The 20,930-nt window shown below is 38.2% G+C and overlaps 1 protein-coding gene across 1 annotated transcript in view; it reads right to left on the bottom strand.

Annotated features, from left to right (window-relative positions):
- st6galnac3 (ST6 (alpha-N-acetyl-neuraminyl-2,3-beta-galactosyl-1,3)-N-acetylgalactosaminide alpha-2,6-sialyltransferase 3) overlaps positions 1–20,930 on the bottom strand; it is a 56,697-nt gene that overhangs the window by 32,630 nt on the left and 3,137 nt on the right. Inside the window, exons 2-3 of the mRNA XM_087810918.1 lie at positions 11,701–11,892; positions 5,855–6,264 (exon numbers count right to left, since the gene is read on the bottom strand). Coding sequence (XP_087667044.1) covers positions 5,855–6,264; positions 11,701–11,892 — 602 coding nt within the window. The remainder of the gene's footprint in view (positions 1–5,854; positions 6,265–11,700; positions 11,893–20,930) is intronic.

Genomic DNA, 20,930 nt, shown 5'->3' with positions numbered 1-20,930 from the left:
CATCTTTCAATATAGAAAATATTTAATTCAATTATGCAAAAAAAATACTTAAATGATTAAAAAACTAAACTTCAGTTAAAGTCAGAGTTTCAACATTTAAACTTTAAATTTAAATGTAACTATTCAAAATTCTGATGAACTTTCACAAGTTCATGACACCCGCAATCTGGCTGCTGTGTCGTCCTCCGACCTGCAGGGCGGCGGGCAAGAGTGTGAGTGCGTTCCTAGAAAGCGTCTGAAGGTCGCTCTGAGCCGAGTCACTCACGACGGACTTCTTTGTGTTTTTAATAAAGTTAAACCTGCTCCGCGTGCCAGACGACGAGAGCAGTAATTAAATTGAACGAGTCCCTGACCTGCACGCGGGCTCTCAAGGCAGCAGCGGAGATTGTGTTGCCACTTGATTACGACCGCCCGGGGGGGGGGGGCGTCAGAGAAGGGGGGGCGACCCTGTGACCTCTGGTTATAAAATGTCAGCACTTCATTAAACAACGCTCGGGAATATGTGTGTGGAATTTATTGACTGAGGTCACATGATCACCTTCAACGACGGTCATGTGATCAAGAGCTGCTTGAATTTCTACTGAACTTGAGTGACAGGTGACTTTTGCTACGTCAGCATTTAAAAATGGCTCCTTGAACAAGTTCATGTAGATTTACACACACACACACACACACACACACACACACACACACACACACACACACACACACACACACACACACACACACACACACACACACACACACACACACACACACACACACACACACACACACACACACACACACACACACACACACACGCACGCACGCACGCACGCACATGCACACGCACACGCACACAAAAACACAGAAAAACAGACACACGTGTACAGGTGCACAGACACACACAAATACAAAATAACAGTAACACACACACACACACACACACACACACAAACACACACACACACAGACAAACACACACAGGACGACACTCAGGAACGGAAGAACAAACAAAGAGACACAGACTCTTGCAAAAACATGCACAGGAACAAAGAGACAAACACAGACAAACAGACCTACAACAAACAAAGATACACACACAGACTCACACACACAAACAGACACACACTGACACACAAACACGGACATGCAAACACACAAACAGACATGCAAGCAAACGCACATAAACACACTCATACACAGACAGATAAACACACAAGCACAGACACACGTGTACAGGTGCACAGACACACACAAATACAAAATAACAGTAACACACACACACACACACACAAACACACACAGATACAAACACACACATGCTCACTCATTCACACAAGAACACACACAGAGATACAAACGCACACACACACTCACTCACACATAGACACAAACACACACAAGAACACACACACAGAGATACAAACGCACACACACTCACTCACACATAGACACAAACACACACAAGAACACACACACAGAGACACAAACACACACAAGAACACTCACACAGAGACACAAACACACACAAGAACACACACACAGAGATACAAACGCACACACACACTCACTTACACATAGACACAAACACACACAAGAACACACACACAGAGACACAAACGCACACACACACTCACTCACACATAGACACAAACACACACAAGAACACACACACAGAGACACAAACACATACAAGAACACTCACACAGAGACACAAACACACACAAGAACACACACACAGAGATACAAACGCACACACACACTCACTCACACATAGACACAAACACACACAAGAACACACACACAGAGACACGAACACTCACACAGAGACACAAACACACACAAGAACACACACACAGAGACACAAACGCACACACACACTCACTCACTCACTCACACATAGACACAAACACACACAAGAACACACACACATAGACACAAACACACACAAGAACACACACACAGAGATACAAACGCACACACACACTCACTCACACATAGACTGAATCAAGTTGAATCACTGGAGGAAATACGTTTGTTTACTTGTGTGTGTATCTTCAGCGACGCACAAATGTTCCTGACGTGTCTAATTCTGATCCATAATCACCGCAACACTCGCGGCAACAACACAAACAAAGCCTGACGGACTCTCTCTCTCTCACGATCCACGGACGCACATTCTTCTCGCCTCTCCGTGACCAATCGGGGGAAGATTCCGGCGTCTGGCGCGAGAACATCACGGCCGGTAATGAGATTCGTCCGCGGGAGCGTTCCGGGTCTAATCCCCGGAGTCCACCGGCGCCGGCGCCGGACGTGAGAACCGGAGCGGACCGGCTGAATGATAATCGCACAGAAGGAGCCGGAGGACGCTCGGCCCATTAGCCAACATGATAATCCTCTTAAGAAGCGAGGAGAGGTCTTGATGACGGAGGTTCATCTGCAGAACAATGGCCGACTTCCTGCTCGCCATTAACCTGACGCCGAGTCCAACAGAAGTGGAGACAAAAGTGGCAGAAATTAAAAGTTAGCCGTCGTAACTCACCAGGAGTGGGTTCAGGGTTTTACGAGTCTTTGGAGACTCACTGAACGAGTCAAACTCTACAGCGATTTAGGTTAGTTTGTGGGATTCATCCAGACTTTTGTGACGAATAAAACGTCTCCTAAGTTACAAAAGTCAAGACGTTCATTGACCTTTGACCTCAGGAAGTAGATCTTAATCAGCAATTATTATTATTATTAACAGGAAGTGAGTCGGCATCAAGCAACATGTGAGTTGCTCCCACTGCTGACCAGGTTTAACCTTTTTTTTAAATACACAATTCAATCTTTCTGAGACGTCAAATACTGTAAAAAAAAAAAAAAAACAACAACTAAAAACGTTTAAATAATGTAATTAAAAACATTTTAAAATGTAAATAATTTGAGTTATTTTCACTTTTAAAAAAGGACTCACAAAATATTAGAAAGTATTGTCAAAATCCAAAATGTTAATAAAAAGAGATTTAAAAATCAGAAGATGAATTTTTAAGTGTGAATTTTGAGTCGAATTGTAGTTGCACAATAATAAAAACAAATATTGTTAAAGAGACATTTTAAATACAAAAGTAAAGACGTTCATTGACCTTTGTTGACCTCAGGAAGTAGATCTTAATCGGCCATTAAAAACAGGAAGTGAGTCGGCATCAAACAATAAGTTGCTCCCACTGCTGACCAGGTTTAACCTTTTTTTAAATACACAATTCGATCTTTCTGAAATGTCAAATACTGTAAAAAAAACTAAAAAAAAAACTAAAACATTTAAATATTGTTATAAAACATTTTAAAATTTAAATAATTGTAGTTATTTTCACTTTTAAAAAGGACTCAAAAAATATTAGAAAGTATTGTCAAAATCCAAAATGTTGATAAAGAAAAGTTTTAAAATTAAAGGATAGATTTTGAGTCAAATTGTAGTTTTACAATAAGAAAAACAAATATTGTAAAAGAAACATTGTAAAGACAAAAAAGTAAAGACCTTCATTGATCCTGAAGAAGTGTGAACCAGACAGGAAGTAGCTATAAATCTGATAAAATAAAACAGGAAGTGAGCCAGACTCGTACTTGAAAAAAGAATGGGAGTCGCTCTCAATGTTGACCAGGTTTAACTTAAAAAAAAGAAGATAGTTATCAATCTTTCAGTGACATAAAACACCTTAAAAACAACATTCAAATAATGTAATAAAAATATTTAAAATTCATATAGTTCTTCATAAGTTATTCTCAAATAAAAAAGACACACAAAAATATTATACAATGAAATGTTAGAAATAGGTTTTGGTTTAGGTTTATTTTTATTTTTTTTAAAGAAAATTAATTTGTTGTTTGTCGTTTTCTGGGATTTTCTTTTTTATAATTATTTGTTTCTTTTTTTTATTTAAAAACGAATAATAATTCTTAACAGTGATATTCTACATCTAATAATGATAAAATAAATGTTATGGATGTATATGTAAATGTTGGTAGAAAGTACAGAGTAGTACTTGATCGAACTTTCAGCCAATCACGTGAAGCGCAGACGATCATGTGACGACGCAGAAGCTCTTCAGTCGACCAGAGACTTCAGAATCAAAGCTTCATCTCAAAGACGCGAGTTCTCAGCAGCAGGACACGGATCCGAACAAGCTTTCATTTGAAGTCAGAACTTGATGACATTTTAGATCAAACTCTGAATAAATCCTTGATGGCGAAGGTTCCTCCACCGGTCGAGGCGGTGAGTTCGGCGCCAGTGCCAGGACCGTGCGAGCCACTTAAGTGGATCTTCTCCAGACCCGCGTCTGGCTGAAGTCTAGCGGCGCGTGAGGATCTTCATGAGAGCTTCTGATGAAAAGGCCTCCGGTGGCGAGTCCGGCGTCTTCGGGGGGAAGTGAAGCGACTTTGATTCAACCTCATGAAAGAAAGAACGACTCTAAGATACACGAGAGCGACTCGGTGAGTGAAACAACTCGGGGATGAAGGAAAGACTACCGTAATAGTTGGACTATGAGGAGCACTTAAATTCTTCTCAAAAACGAAAAGTACTTTGTATAATCAGGTCATGTATTCATTTAGGTTTTTCTTACTGACCTTTATCTGATTTCATGTGATTTACAGTTATTTACTATTACCCCGCAAGTATCCGTAGATGCTGCTTAGTATTACATCACAAGGTTACGTAGTATGACTCTGAGAGGCCCAGTAGTAGTACTCTGCGAAGCTCAGTAGTATTAATTCACAAAGCTCCATTGATTACTCTTCTAGGTTCAGTATTATTACTCTGCAAAGCACCATGGTATTAGTCCGCAAGGTTCAGTAGTATTACCCCGCGAGGTTCCGAAGTATTACTGCAAAAGGCCCAACAGTATTACTCAGCAAGATGTATAGTATTACTAATCAAGGTTCCATAGTATTACAACGTTTTATATGCCCAAAAGTATTACTCACTGACGATCCATAGTAATACTAAGCAAGTTTAATAGTATTTATCCGCAAGGTTTCATAGCATTTCTACAATAGGCCCCATAGTATTACTTAGCGATGATCCATAGTATTTATCTGCAAGGTTACATAGAATTACTCAGCAAGGTTACATAACATTACTCCTAGAGGCCCCATTGTATAACAACAATTGTATATATCCAAATATTACTCAGGTTCCAGAGCATTACTCCAAGTGGCCACATAGTATAACTCTAAGAGGCCCCATAGTATTACTCCGAGAAGCCCCATTGTATTACTCTGCGGTTCCATAGTATTACATTGAGAGGTTCCATAGTATTACTCTGAGGTTCTATGGTATTACTTCGAGGTCCAATAGTATTACTCCAAGAGGTTACATAGTATTACTCCGAGAAGCCCCATAGTATTACTCCGAAAAGGCCCATAGTATTACTTTGAGGTTCGATAGTATTACATTGAGAGGTTCCATAGTATTACTCCACGAGGTTCTATGGTATTACTCCAAGAGGTTATATAGTATTACTCCGAGAAGCCCAATAGTATTACTTCAAGAGGTTACATGGTATTACTCTTAGAGGCCCAATAGTACTACTCCACAAAGTTATATATTGTATTTCTCCGAGAAGCGCAGTAGTATTACTCCACAAGGTTCCATAGTATTACGCCATGAGGTTTCATAGTATTACTCCACGAGGTTCCATAGTATTATTCCACAAAGTTCCATAGTACTACTCCAAGAGGTTCTTCAACAAAATACTATGGTATGTATATAAGGACTCAAAACGGCAGCTGTTAAGAGACCGGACTACGAAGTGGATCTTAAACTCACAGTCACACACTTAGAAACCAAATGCGCCTTATAGTCCGAGTACTACGGTACTTTCAGGAAACTCACCGGTCCTTGCCCGTCTCCTTCTTGAAGACCATGTCGCAGTAGTTCATGCGCTCCTCCGTGGTCACGTAGATCCTGGCGTGCGGGTAGTTGGCGACGGCCTGACGCAGCATGTTGTACACGATGCCCTTGCCGTCCTTCCTCATGTTCCTCAGCGGCCCCCAGACCACGTAGACCGTCTGGTTCTCCTGCCCGAAGAAGTGCTGAGGCTTCTGCAGCAGCAGCGGCACGCTGGTGTGCGAGACCACCCTCAGGGTCGTGCGTCCGCCCACGTCCGCCTCGAAGCCGCGCGCCGGCGCGTTGTTCATCCTCCAGATGCAGGGGGCGCTGTCGATCAGCGGCCCGGCAGCCTGACCCAGCATCTGACCAGAGCTGGACACGATGCTGCAGAGCTCGCAGTTGAGCTTCAGCGGCTGGAGATGAGAAAATCAAGAAGGTTTTTAAATGATAAAGATAAATGTTCTCGAGTCCTACAGACCCGCGGCTGCAGCTGTTGTCAGAGATCTGATCAATAATTAAGAAAGAGCCTGAAGAAGTTTGAAACAAAACCTGGCCGTTACATTATGACCGCCTGCCGACTGTTGCCGTGAAGCATCAAAAACTTTTAAAGGGATGTTTTTTTTTTAAACACAAAAGAAACTTTTACAGAAAAAAATTTGCACATGAATCAAAAACTTAAAAATATATGTATTTTTTTCACAATACTGTATCGATATTAACAGCATTGTACATTTTTCTATATAAATAAAAATGACTTACTTATATTATATTTTACACTTTCAAATATATACTGTATATATATTTTTTTCCATAGTTCACAGTTTCATATTTTAGAATTCAATCAAAGTGTGTATTAAATAATATATATTTTTTACCATAGTTCACAATTTCATATTTTAGAATTCAATCAAAGTGTGTATTAAATAATATATATTTTTTAATTATTTACAATAACACACAAAAATCCGATGTTGGTTCATTTTCGTATTGCAATTAAATATCCTGCCACTAGATGGCGGCACTCATTACATCGTCCACTGCTAAAAGAACCAGGAGATTGTGCGAGATCCAGGTGATGACTGAGGATGAGAGGATACAGTTGATAAGGGGTGTGTATTGTCAAGAATCTGGCGTTATCATATGCATCATGATACAGGTGCAACAATACAATATGTTGTGATATATATATAGTGATACTGTAGTAACAAAGATATATTTGTAGTATTGTCGAGTACTTGACTCTGGTGTTTTGATAGTGTAGTAACAAAGATATATTTGTAGTATTGTCGAGTACTTGACTCTGGTGTTTTGATAGTGTAGTAACAAAGATATAGTTGTAGTATTGTCGAGTACTTGACTCTGGTGTTTTGATAGTGTAGTAACAAAGATATATTTGTAGTATTGTCGAGTACTTGACTCTGGTGTTTTCATAGTGTAGTAACAAAGATATATTTGTAGTATTGACGAGTACTTGACTCTGGTGTTTTGATAGTGTTGTAACAAGTATATATGTGTAGTATTGTCGAGTACTTGACTCTGGTGTTTTGATAGTGTAGTAACAAAGATATATTTGTAGTATTGTTGAGTACTTAACTCTGGTGTTGCAGAATTTAGAGACCACATGACTCTTCACAAAGTCGTAACTGCTTTCATTTGTTTCCACTGTATCCTCTCATCCTCAGTCATCGCCGGAATCTCATGGGCAGTTTAATTGCAACACAAAATTGTTGTGAATATTTGCATGCAAGTAAAAAAAAGGCTAATTATTTTAACGTACTTTGTTGAACCGTAAACAATGAGAAAAAAACAAAAATAAAATACGATTATTTAAAAAAACAAACAAAAAAAACACACAAATCGACACGGCTAAAGCAACAATCAAATCTCCCAAGATCCCAGGGATGACTGAGGACGAGAGGATACAGTGACTCCAGCAGCGTTTTAAAGCTGATGTTTGGACATATTTTGGTTTGAAAACAAATGAAAGCAGTTACGACTGAGGACGAGAGGATACAGTGACTCCAGCAGCTTTTTAAAGCTGATGTTTGGACATATTCTGGTTTGAAAACAAATGAAAGCAGTTACGACTGAGGACGAGAGGATACAGTGACTCCAGCAGCTTTTTAAAGCTGATGTTTGGACATATTTTGGTTTGAAAACAAATGAAAGCAGTTACGACTGAGGACGAGAGGATACAGTGACTCCAGCAGCTTTTAAAGCTGATGTTTGGACATATTTTGGTTTGAAAACAAATGAAAGCAGTAACGACTTCATCAAGAGTCATGTGGTCTGTAAATTCTGCAACACCAGAGTCAAGTACTCAACAATACTACACATATATCCTTGTTACTACAGTATCACAATACTCTGTGTGCGAGCGTCCTCTCTCTCCTCCGCCTCACTTCCTGTAAACGGTCTCTTTCTCCGCTGAGATTACCGAACAAACCGTTGGAGTCAAAACGCTTCAATAATCCAAACACAGCCCTGACAGGCGGGTGATGGACCCCCCGCTGAGAGGCTTTGATGAATAAAAGGTGAGACTCGACATTTCATCTCGGCGAGCGGCGCCGACGTTCACTCAAACCCACTGATTAAAACTTCAGGTTCGGTCTTCGCCGCGTTGCCTCCAAACGGCTTCAAATGCTGTGAATGTATTTGATGTTGTAAAACCACGTTTGAGTCCAGAGTGGATCGTACAGGACGGTGAAAAACTTTACTCTTTAAAAAAAACCGTAAGATTCAAATCCAGCCGTCCAGACCCACCTCATGAGAAAAGTTAGCTATAATTGAGGGATTGTGCTTCTGAATTTAAAACATACTCACGACGTTTTGAGGAATGCCTACCCCTCCTTTGACGTCCTTATTCATCTATATTTCTTTATAGCGTAAAATAGAAGTTGGAACCGTTTGTTTCTGACACAGAACCAGAACTTTTGAATATCTTCCAGAAAACGTTTCGGCAACAGCAATTTTCATTATTCATTTTTTAATTAAAAAGTCACAATTCATTTTTAAATAATGTAGAGTATAATTATGCGATGAGAAATAATTAAAAAATTCTACTAAAGAATAGAGAAATATGGAAAAAAATGTAGAAAGAGAACAACAAACCACAACAATAAGTGGAGAGAAAGAAAAAACACAAATTACACAAAAGTGTAATAAAAATGTAATAACTTTTTATCCAGAATTGACGAAAAAAATGCAATTAAAATGTATTTTAGTTAATTACAATATTAATAATTATATTTATCAAGATGAGTTATTTTGATTACTTTTATTTTTTAATTCAAACTTTAAATTGAAAATCCAAGGTTTGTTTTGTTTAAAAAATAACTAAATTAAAGTATTTTTTTTAATACCTTTTGAAAATAATCCAAACACAATAAACCACAGAACCATCACAATCAAGTGGAGAGAAAAAAATAAAAAACAAAAAAACATGAAAGATAAAAATGCAATAACTGTTTGTTTAGAATTGACCAAAAAATATAGATTTTTGTTCTTTCGTTTCAGTAATTTTATATGATTCATTCATGAATTCTCAAATTAATTTAATTTAATTCGCATTAATCCATATTAGCTATTTGATAAAGACATTTATATGCAATACTTACAATTGTAATCCTATGTATATATATACGTTTTATATTTAAAAATATATACTTAAATGAAAATATTTAATACAAAGATACTTGGTTTCTTTTTTTCTTAAAATAAATATGAATAACTTTTGGTATTTTTTTAGACTCGAAATAATATTTTAACAGGACAAATATCTTTTGAACCACGAAAAAAAAAAAGTATGATTTGGTTTTATTTTTCAGAAAATGTGCAACAAATAAAAATGAACTCATTTAGCCATAATTTATCATGAAATGAAATTGTTTTTATCTTAAAATTAGAACGAAAAGATCTCATTCTCAAAATAATTGTTAGTATGATTTGTATTCATCAAAACTTTTCGTAGTATTTATTAAATAAAAATATTGTGGAAAATTTAAGTGGAAAATTAAACCTTCTTAAATGTTCATCACATGTTTTCTTTCCACGGAAAGTCACGACAAAGACAAATATGTCCCTGATGCTCCTGAACGCCTCACGCCAGAGCGTCCTGGCGGGAATTAAAAGGCTGTGATAATTCAATTTCCATAAATTGTTTGGGGAACATCGAGCTCCGAGCTCTTTGAAGGGGAGAAGAATGGATGCTGTTTATAATTGTGGAGAAACGATGCACGCCGGGACATCAAAGAGGCGTTTAAAGACCTCGACATTTACGGTCCTGCTGGGATTCAGAGGACAGTGAACGCATCGCTGCGGTGACGCCAGTCGTGATGCGTTCAATGGAACGAGAGAACAATTAAGCGTCTCTTGTTGTCTAAACAGGACAGGCGAGGATTAATAGCTAAACATAAAAGTGTGGAACCACAAGGTGTGATGGAAGGAAGTGTGATTCTATAGCGCCCCCCGCAGGCCAGGAGGAGGACATCAGCTCATCTTTATATGAGGAACTGGAGACATGTTTATTGCTCCTAACTAGCTGGGAACGACATCAAGTTACACAACATTTTATCAATGTTAGTGTTTTGCTTTGTAACTGTTTTTGTGGGGAAGACTTTTATAAACTGCATTTGGTTTTTGTGAAGATAAAAGATTTTTGAATCTTCTTATACATAATGACTAATATTGTTTTTTTGTTCTTACTCAAGTTGTGTTTATATATATTTGGGTTGTTTCCGAAGTCGTTTTTTAAGTGTTGGTGAAGGTTTTGTCATCTTCTGAAAATTGTGTTATACATGTATATATATTTTTTTTCAATAGGTCAACTTTTTAAACCTGTGAGTTTTTTTTAAAGTTTTTTTCTGTGTAGGTTGAGGTTTGTTCTTCTAATAATGAATTATGTTGTGATTTTATAGTCTGGTTTGGTTGTTGATGTAGGTTTTGTCATCTTATGAAATGTGTGTTATATATGTTGTAAGTGAAAATGTTACACTTTTTCAAATTATATATTTTTTTAATGTTGGTTGCAGTTTTTTCACATTCTTGAATTTTATGTCGTTTTTGTTTGTTTTTGTCTGTTTTCAAAAGCTGTTTTTTATTTTTGTGTCGGTCAAGTCTTGTAATCTTTAGTCTTGTAATTATTTATTTGGTAAAGTTTTTGTTTTTTCTAAAGTTGTAAAGATTTTAGTTGTTAATAAGTTGTTTGTTAAGTATTTGTCTGAGTTATCTTTTAAATTTCTTTTTTATTCAGTCTTTCAAGTTTTCCTGAAAAAAATGTTTTTATTTATTTATTTTTATATTTTTTTCCTTTTCAAAATATATATTTTTTAAGTGTTGGTCGCAGTTTGTTCAACTTCTGCACATTTTTTTTATTTACTTGTCTTTTATGCTTTTTTTATTTTTTGGTCTGTTTCCAAAGCCTTTTTTTGTGTTGATGGAGGTTTTGTCATCTTCTAATTACATATATTTATTTATTTGGTAAAGTTTTTGTTCTTTCTCAAGTTGTGTTTGTAAACATTTTGGTTGTTAATAAAGTTGTACGGTTAGTATTTGTCATTTTCTAGATTTTTCTTTTCTTTATTTGGTCAAGTTTTTCAAAACATTTATTATTATTTAGTTTTGTAAAGTGTTTGTTCGGTTTTGTCATTTTTAAAATATATTCTTTTTATTTGGTGGAGGTTTTGTCATCATCTAAAGATTTTGTTTTATTTCTTTTATTTTTTTGTTTTTGTCGTTTTCTGATCGTTGTTTTTTGTAAAATATTTAAAATAAAATGTTTGTTATTTACAAGAAATTCATGAACTAAACATTTTTTTGATTTGTGAGACCACCTGTCAATCATCCCTCACCTCTTGCTTGGGCACGCTGACGTAGCCGAGGTGCGGCCTGAAGGCCCGGTAAGGCGGCCCGCCGGACGTCCAGTTGCTCTTGGACTGACCGAAGACCGGCCGCAGCACCAGGTACGTCTTCTCAGAGTAGTTCATGAGGGCGGCGAAGAGCGACACGGCCACGATGAGGCTGGTGGCGATCACGGACTTCCTCTGCGGACACATCAACACACACGTCAGTGCTTCATCCTGGACAGCAGGTGGCGCCACCGTGACCATCAGGGACGAGTCCTGAAGAGGGCGACGTTCACACGAGCGTGGACGATGTTCAACATCTCAGCAGGAGGGGGCGACACAGATGAATAATGGAGGAGAGAATGAGCGACGGAGATGAAACAGAAACTGTCCTTGGATCAGAGAAGATGGCGGCGTGATTCAACAAGAACTGGTAATGAAAGTTCTTCTCCCCACACAAACCCCTCAGACCTCAGATCCTCCTCAGACCCCTCAGACCCCCCACTGATCCGTCACATCAATCGTGCCGTGAAAACCACTGGAGGGTTTCAGACTCACAACCAGAAGAAACAAAATGATGACCAGTGGCTTACATCATCTTCATCTTCATCATCATCATCTTCTTCACCATCTTCATCATCATCATCTTCTTCACCATCACCATCTTCATCATCATCATCTTCTTCACATCACCATCTTCATCATCATCATCATCTTCTTCACATCTTCATCATCATCATCATCTTCATCATCATCACCATCATCTTCTTCACCATCACCATCTTCATCATCATCATCTTCTTCACCATCTTCATCATCTTCATCATCATCACCATCATCTTCATCATCATCATCTTCTTCACCATCACCATCTTCATCATCTTCTTCACATCTTCATCATCATCATCATCATCACCATCATCTTCCCCATCATCACATCTTCATCATCATCATCATCATCATCTTCACCATCATCATCATCTTCTTCACCATCTTCATCATCTTCATCATCATCACCATCATCTTCATCATCATCATCTTCTTCACCATCACCATCTTCATCATCTTCTTCACATCTTCATCATCATCATCATCTTCATCATCATCACCATCATCTTCCCCATCATCACATCTTCATCATCATCATCATCATCATCACCATCATCATCATCTTCCCCATCATCACCATCTTCATCACATCATCTTCACCATCATCATCATCATCATCATCTTCTTCATCATCATCACCATCATCACCTTCATCGTCATCACCATCATCATCATCTTCTTCACCATCACCATCATCTTCTTCATCATCATCTTGATCATCATCATCATCTTCTTCACCATCACCATCATCATCATCATCTTCTTCACCATCACCATCATCATCATCATCTTCTTCATCATCACCATCTTCATCACCATCATCATCATCATCATCTTGATCATCATCATCTTCTTCACCATCATCATCATCATCATCATCATCTTCTTCATCATCTTGATCATCATCATCTTCTTCACCATCATCATCATCATCATCATCATCTTCTTCATCATCATCATCATCATCACCATCATCATCATCATCATCTTGATCATCATCATCTTCTTCACCATCATCATCATCATCATCATCATCTTCTTCATCATCACCATCTTCATCACCATCATCATCTTCTTCACCATCATCATCTTCTTCACCATCATCATCATCTTCTTCACCATCATCATCATCATCATCATCTTCTTCATCATCACCATCTTCTTCACCATCATCATCTTCTTCACCATCATCATCATCTTCTTCATCATCACCATCTTCATCACCATCATCATCACCATCATCATCATCTTCTTCATGATCACCATCTTCATCACCATCACCATCATCTTCACCATCATCATCATCATCATCTTCTTCTTCATCATCATCACATCATCATCTTCATCGTCATCACCATCATCATCATCTTGATCATCATCATCTTCTTCATCATCACCATCTTCATCACCATCATCATCATCATCTTGATCATCATCATCTTCTTCACCATCATAATCTTCACCATCTTGATCTTCATCATCTTCTTCCTCACCACCACTATCTTCATCATCATCATCATCATCATCATCACCTCCTTCACCATCATCATCACCATCATCATCAAACTGATCACACGACTCACCAGCATGTTCCGTGACCTCTGACCTCCACATCACCTTACAACTGTGACGCCACATTTAACACAAGTTTGTTTTTGGGTTTTTTTACATGATTTTTAAAGTTTGTTTAAATCCTAATTCCAAACATGTTTTTCACTAAATTAACTTTCTGCTCAACGACTGAACCTATTTTTCCTCCGTGGGAAGTTTTCAAAGGTCGAGAAGATGAATCGTGATATTTGAACGATCTCTAAAAATCTCTCGACACAAACTTTCATCTCAACAAATGTTCCTCAGATCCAGCTCGTCTGGTTTCCTCTCATACGTTGTTAAACCATCTCCCAGAGGAACATCTTGCTAAGAAACAAGATGAAGCTCGTGTTCGTCTCGACAACCGAGCTCGTCGTCGACGTTCAGTTCTCGTGCTCATGGCTACGGTTCAAAAAAGTTTGGATTCCTGCAGAGGTCGTTCATCTCCCACTGAGTGAGGAGCGTCAGCGGCGGGAAGGTTTACTCCGGGAGCTCCGCCGCTCGCACAGACAAACTGTTTACTCTACAAACACAACAACAATCTGATATTTATATTCCCAGAGAGTTGCTGCTGAATAATGCATTTCTCCTCGTCCGCCTCCTCTCGCGCTCAGTCCTGAATCTACTCCAGAGTTTATCGAGCGGAAGAGTCGAGCGTCGAATATTAACAATAATAATATAGTAATATCACTGCCGATGTCCATCGTTGCCATAACAACAACAACAACATGTTGCTGATGAACGAGTAGAAATAAAGTGTAAATGAGGTGAAGCTGCTTCACTTTGACTGGGGATTAAATCAAATATTCATGTGCGAAAACATACATGCTCAAATACACAAAATAAATTAAACTTTAATTTAGCAATATAACCTAAATTAAACTTTACAGCCAGAGATATTAGGTTATTCTTGTCTTCATGAATATTATAACAATTATTTAATACAAGAAAGAGATGTAGTATTGAAGGACAATATAACAAACGTTAATTTGATTAGTTATTAGTTATAGTTATTGAGTTTTTTTTACAATACATTATATTTTATAAATTTTGGTTACACCTGAGAAAACAACTTTTAGTCATTTATAAAATTCCCTATTTACCGTTTATTATCAGTTTATTATCGTTTAAATCCTTGTCATGCTAAAGATGCTCACAAGAACTTTACAATGATTAATAATAATGTTTTTTTGTTTATAATTAATAACTAAAATTTGCACTGTTACTGATCTTGGGAGTAAAATAACAAATTCCTTTTTTTAAATTTAGTAAAAACTGTTTCTAATGGACACATTTTTAACAAACATTTATTTATTAATCTGAAATAAATTCAATTTAAATACATTTAAAAACAAGTTTTTTTTATAAATCAACATTTTTTTTAAATAAAAAGAATCAAATCTAACTAATTTTCTGAATTATCCCTTAATATAACAAACATAAAATAACTATATCTACACGCAAACCGCTAACAATGTTATATAACACCGTAGTGTTGTTGAGAGAAAAGAGAAATCAAAGAAAGATTTTTAAAATCATTTAAATGTCAATATAAATATAAAGCAAATAAATAAGTATAGATGTTAGTTGACGTCTTCTTTACTGTGGAAAATGTAGCAAAATGTAAACTTAAAATAAAAAAATAGCATGATTCTAAATGCTATCGTGCTAGCAATGCTAACTATGCTAATAATGCTAACAACAACAACAACAGTTGGTATAAAAAATAGTTCATCGCAGTAACAACTACTTATATCAGTCGTAATTCATCTTCAGGAAAGAGGAGGAAACCAGAGTTTTCATGCAACAGCTGGTGGACGAAGATTTATTTCAACATTTAAGGACAAAACGTGACTCATTCTGAGACTCGACTCGTTCGTTCTGTCGTCATGTTTGCGTCTCTGGTTCCCCTTCGGCATTTTAAACGTCAACATATAAAAGAAAAATCCTTCAATTCAGGTCAAGCGAACGTTAATCTGCTCGTCATCGTCTTAATCTGAGCGGAAATCTGTTTATTCGGAACCTGAACTAGTGGATGAAAGTGTCGCCACGACGACGACGATGATGACGATTATGACGATGATGATGATGAAATATAATCCACAACATAATGGTTCAACTGTAGCAAATATAATCTGACCAAAAACATTATGACCCCCTCTTGTGTCCAAGCACTTTAGAAAATACTTTAGTAAGAAAGTATGAAATTTAAATTTAAAAGAAAATGGGAAAACTTCTTGTTACTCACATTAAAACCTTTGTGTGACCAGGGTTAGAAATCACTTAAACAATCAAAACAATACCCAATAAAATATATACTTTAAAGGTCAAGATAACACAGAGAAAAACACAGGAGTCTCATAGAATCAAGGAAAAGCCTGCAGGAATAAAAGTGTCTTCAGATGTTTCTTGAAGGAGTCAGTAGATCATCAAACACAGAGGAAGATCGTTCCAAAGCTTAGGAGCAACAGTCTGGAAGGATTTCTCTCCTCTGGTCCTGAACCGTGTTCAGGAACCATCAGTAGATTCTGATCCACGGACCTCAGAGCCCGAGCTGGGGTGTAAGTCTGGATCAGGATCTACTGATGGAAGGTCTGACCATGAATAGATCTGAAAGAACCAGAATTTTCAAATAGATCCTGAAAGAAACTGGCAGCCAGTGAAGAGTTTTAAGAATCGGAGAAATGTGAGTTCTTCTACTAGAGCACCTCAGAATATGAGAGTTTTGTAATAACTGCAGGCGAGACAGATCCTTCTTGTCAAGACGAGCTCTGATCCAGGAACAAAGAAAGCTGCTCAGACACCACCTTCTCTAAGATCCTGGACAAGAATGGAAGCTTAGAAATAGATCTGCAATTACTGAGGTCAGTCTGGTCTAAGCCTGGCTTTTTTGAGTGTATTTTTGTGTGTGTGTCCTTTTGTGTGTGTCCGTATGTGTGCGTAATTGTGTACGTGTGTCGCTGTATCCTCTCGTCCTCAGTCATCGCCGGCATCCAATTCTTCCTTTTAATTGTAAATTTTAAAAAAAAGTATTAAATATATAATATATATAATAAATAAATATAAAGCAAATAAACAAGTATGACATAAAGTTGTTGTTCGTCGACGTCTCCTCTCGTGGGAGGCGCAGGAAGGGGGCGAGGTCTGGACTAATACAATTACAGGGATTTGCTGCTGGAAAAAGCAGGAACGTCGGGAATAATCCTCCTGGAGGGGTTTTGCTCGCTCACCGTCGGAGGAGAAACTCCAGAGATTAGAGCGGATTTGCTGTAAAAAGGTGACGATGCATTTTTTTTAGACGCTCCAGATGAGACGTCCGTTAGCTCAGCTCTTTTTTTCTTCCTTCCAGGCGTCATCCAGGACACCCCCCCCCCTCAGGTCACGACCTCCACGCTCGGGGCCCAGCAGGTCCTGCTGCTCCGACCTCACTTTTGCATCTCGGCAACATCCCGACTCCCAGGGAGCGTCTGATGGAACACGACCTCCTCCTCCTCCTCCTCCTCGTCCTCCTCCTGGTCCAGGCCCGTGCCAGCAGAGACCGGGTCGCTGCCAGAACCGGGCGAGCGCTGCCAAGAAGACAATGTCGGAGCGACGCCGGCCAAGTTTACTCAGCGGCGCTCCGGGATGAGAAACTGCTGAGCAATCATGAACGACTGACTCGTTGAAGTCTCGTTTTTAACTGAGCTTCGATGGTCGAGAGAGAAAGAAAAAAACCTCCTCGAGCGACGTTTGTCGGAGAACGATCGACAACTCATCACTAATCACACAATAACGCACACGTATGATCTCTGTCATAAACACACACGCTCACTAAGACACGAAGATATAAACACACACAAAATGACACATAAACACACATGAGACCCAAAAAGAAATTCACACACACTACTGGATACACACAAGGACACAGACATAAAACACACAAAAACTACATGAACAACTAATCACATGGTAAATATGACACACACACACACAAAAACCCACACGTAAGATCTCTGTCATAAACACACACCTGACTTAGACAAACTTTCTCTAAGACACACACATATATACGCATACACGCACAAAATGACACACAAACACACATTCACACGCAGACACACAAATGCGCATGCAGAGACCCAAACACAGATGCACAGACATTCTCACACACACACACACACACACACACACACCCCCCCCCCCACACACACACACACACACACACACACACACACACACACACACACACACACACACACACACACACACACACACACACACACACACACACACACACACACACACACACACACACACACACACACACACACACACACACACACACACACACACACACACACACACACACACACACACACACACACACAACTCATACTAGATACACACAAGGACACAGACATATGACACACAAAGACACATGCAAAGACACACCTACACAAAAACACAACACACACAGAAAAACAACACACAAACCCACTCAGACAAAACACACAAATTCAAACACACACACATAAGATCTCTGTCATAAATACACACCCTTGACACGCTCTTTCTCACACACACACACACACGCACACGCACACACACACACACACGCGCACACACACACGCCATATGTGCCACTCACAAACACACGCATAAGATCTCTGTCACAAACACACACTGTCGCACACACACTCAGAGTATCAGAAACGCACACACACAGAAATACAAACACAGATACATAACCATGCACACAAAGACACACATATAGACACACACACACACAGCTCCAGAGGATCTCTAGCATGTTGCCACACATAAAGTCAAAACACACACAGACACAACACACAAACACAGACGGACACATACAAACACTGAAATACACACATACAAACTGAGGGTTAAAGTTCTTCTCCAGAAAATGCTAACAGCTGCATGCTAACCACTACATTCCACAAAAAAATGTTTTGTGTTTCTGGAGATCAAGTTTAGCTGCTGCATAAATGTCTTCCTGACGGTACAAATAAAGTTTTTTTTAAACAAACGAGTGGCTCGTTTTCCCCGTTATTATTTCCTCAGCACCTGGACTCGTCCTGAACTGCAGGCGTCATTTTTCTGACACACTTTCTCCAGCACGAGGCTCATGTGAAGCTTTATCGGCTTACATGTGACAGATATTTCGACCTTGACGGTGATTACACTCTCGCTCGCACACAGACTCACACACACACACAGAGAGACACACACAGACACACACACTCCATGATACACTGTGTTGACCGTGTTCACACAGTCAGGATGTTCAAGATACTAAAGTTCATCTCTCTTTGACGCCGTCACTCACACTGTGTGGTAACCACCGGGCCGTTGCCACGGTGACCGAGGCGACACAGAAAGAATAAACATTATTAATATAATTGATGTTTAATTGATCAATACCGTTCGAGATGTTTAATTTGGATGAGCAGGTGATTCTTGACACTTGTGTTAACACACCTTGTTTAAACCACTAAGTTAAAATATAACTGGTCGGTCGTTCACACGTATATTTACCTAACTTTTATATTTAATTAAGTATTTAATCCAAGTTTAAAATAAAAAAAATAATTTAGAATTAACAAGAAAATCCCCACAATGTTCCTTCAGTTCTGTGTCGATATTAAACCCCTGGCCGCTAGATGGCAGCAGTCATTACGTCCTGCGCAACTAAAGAAACGATAAAAAGCGACAAGGCAATGACTGAGGACGAGAGGATGCAGTCGACTCCAGCTGCTTTTAAAGCTGATGTTTGGACTTATTTAGTCATTCAGATCTAAAAATTTGGACAATAGAGTGGAAAGATCACAACACGCTACTAAGTTCAAAGTCCCCAAAAATTATTATTTTGTTACAAAAATTATAAAATATATAATATTGAAATATATCATATCGAACTGTATCATATCGTGAGCTAAAAATAATGTATCGTATCGTGAGCTGAATATATCGTATCGTGAGCTGAATATATCGTATCGTATCGTGAGCTGAATATATCGTATCGTATCTTGAGCTGAATATATCGTATCGTATCTTGAGCTGAATATATGGTATCATGAGCTGAATATATCGTATCGTATCTTGAGCTGAATATATCGTATCGTATCTTGAGCTGAATATATCGTATCTTGAGCTGAATATATCGTATCGTATCTTGAGCTGAATATATCGTATCGTATCTTGAGCTGAATATTACGTATCATGAGCTGAATATATGGTATCGTATCTTGAGCTGAATATATGGTATCGTATCTTGAGCTGAATATATAGTATCGTATCATGAAGCTGAATATATCGTATCGTATCTTGAGCTGAATATTACGTATCATGAGCTGAATATATCGTATCGTGAGCTGAATATATCGTATCTTGAGCTGAATATATCGTATCGTGAGCTGAATATATCGTATCGTATCTTGAGCTGAATATATCGTATCGTATCTTGAGCTGAATATATGGTATCATGAGCTGAATATATCGTATCGTATCTTGAGCTGAATATATCGTATCGTATCTTGAGCTGAATATATCGTATCTTGAGCTGAATATATCGTATCGTATCTTGAGCTGAATATATCGTATCGTATCTTGAGCTGAATATTACGTATCATGAGCTGAATATATGGTATCGTATCTTGAGCTGAATATATGGTATCGTATCTTGAGCTGAATATATAGTATCGTATCATGAAGCTGAATATATCGTATCGTATCTTGAGCTGAATATTACGTATCATGAGCTGAATATATCGTATCGTGAGCTGAATATATCGTATCTTGAGCTGAATATATCGTATCGTGAGCTGAATATATCGTATCGTGAGCTGAATATATCGTATCTTGAGCTGAATATATCGTATCTTGAGCTGAATATATCGTATCGTGAGCTGAATATATCGTATCGTGAGCTGAATATATCGTATCTTGAGCTGAATATATCGTATCTTGAGCTGAATATATCGTATCGTGAGCTGAATATATGGTATCGTATCTTGAGCTGAATATTACGTATCTAG

This window comes from Callionymus lyra, chromosome 16 (genome assembly GCF_982586985.1).
Source record: "Callionymus lyra chromosome 16, fCalLyr1.hap1.1, whole genome shotgun sequence".
Classification (NCBI taxonomy): domain Eukaryota; kingdom Metazoa; phylum Chordata; class Actinopteri; order Syngnathiformes; family Callionymidae; genus Callionymus; species Callionymus lyra.
This window is presented reverse-complemented; position numbering and strand designations above follow the sequence as displayed.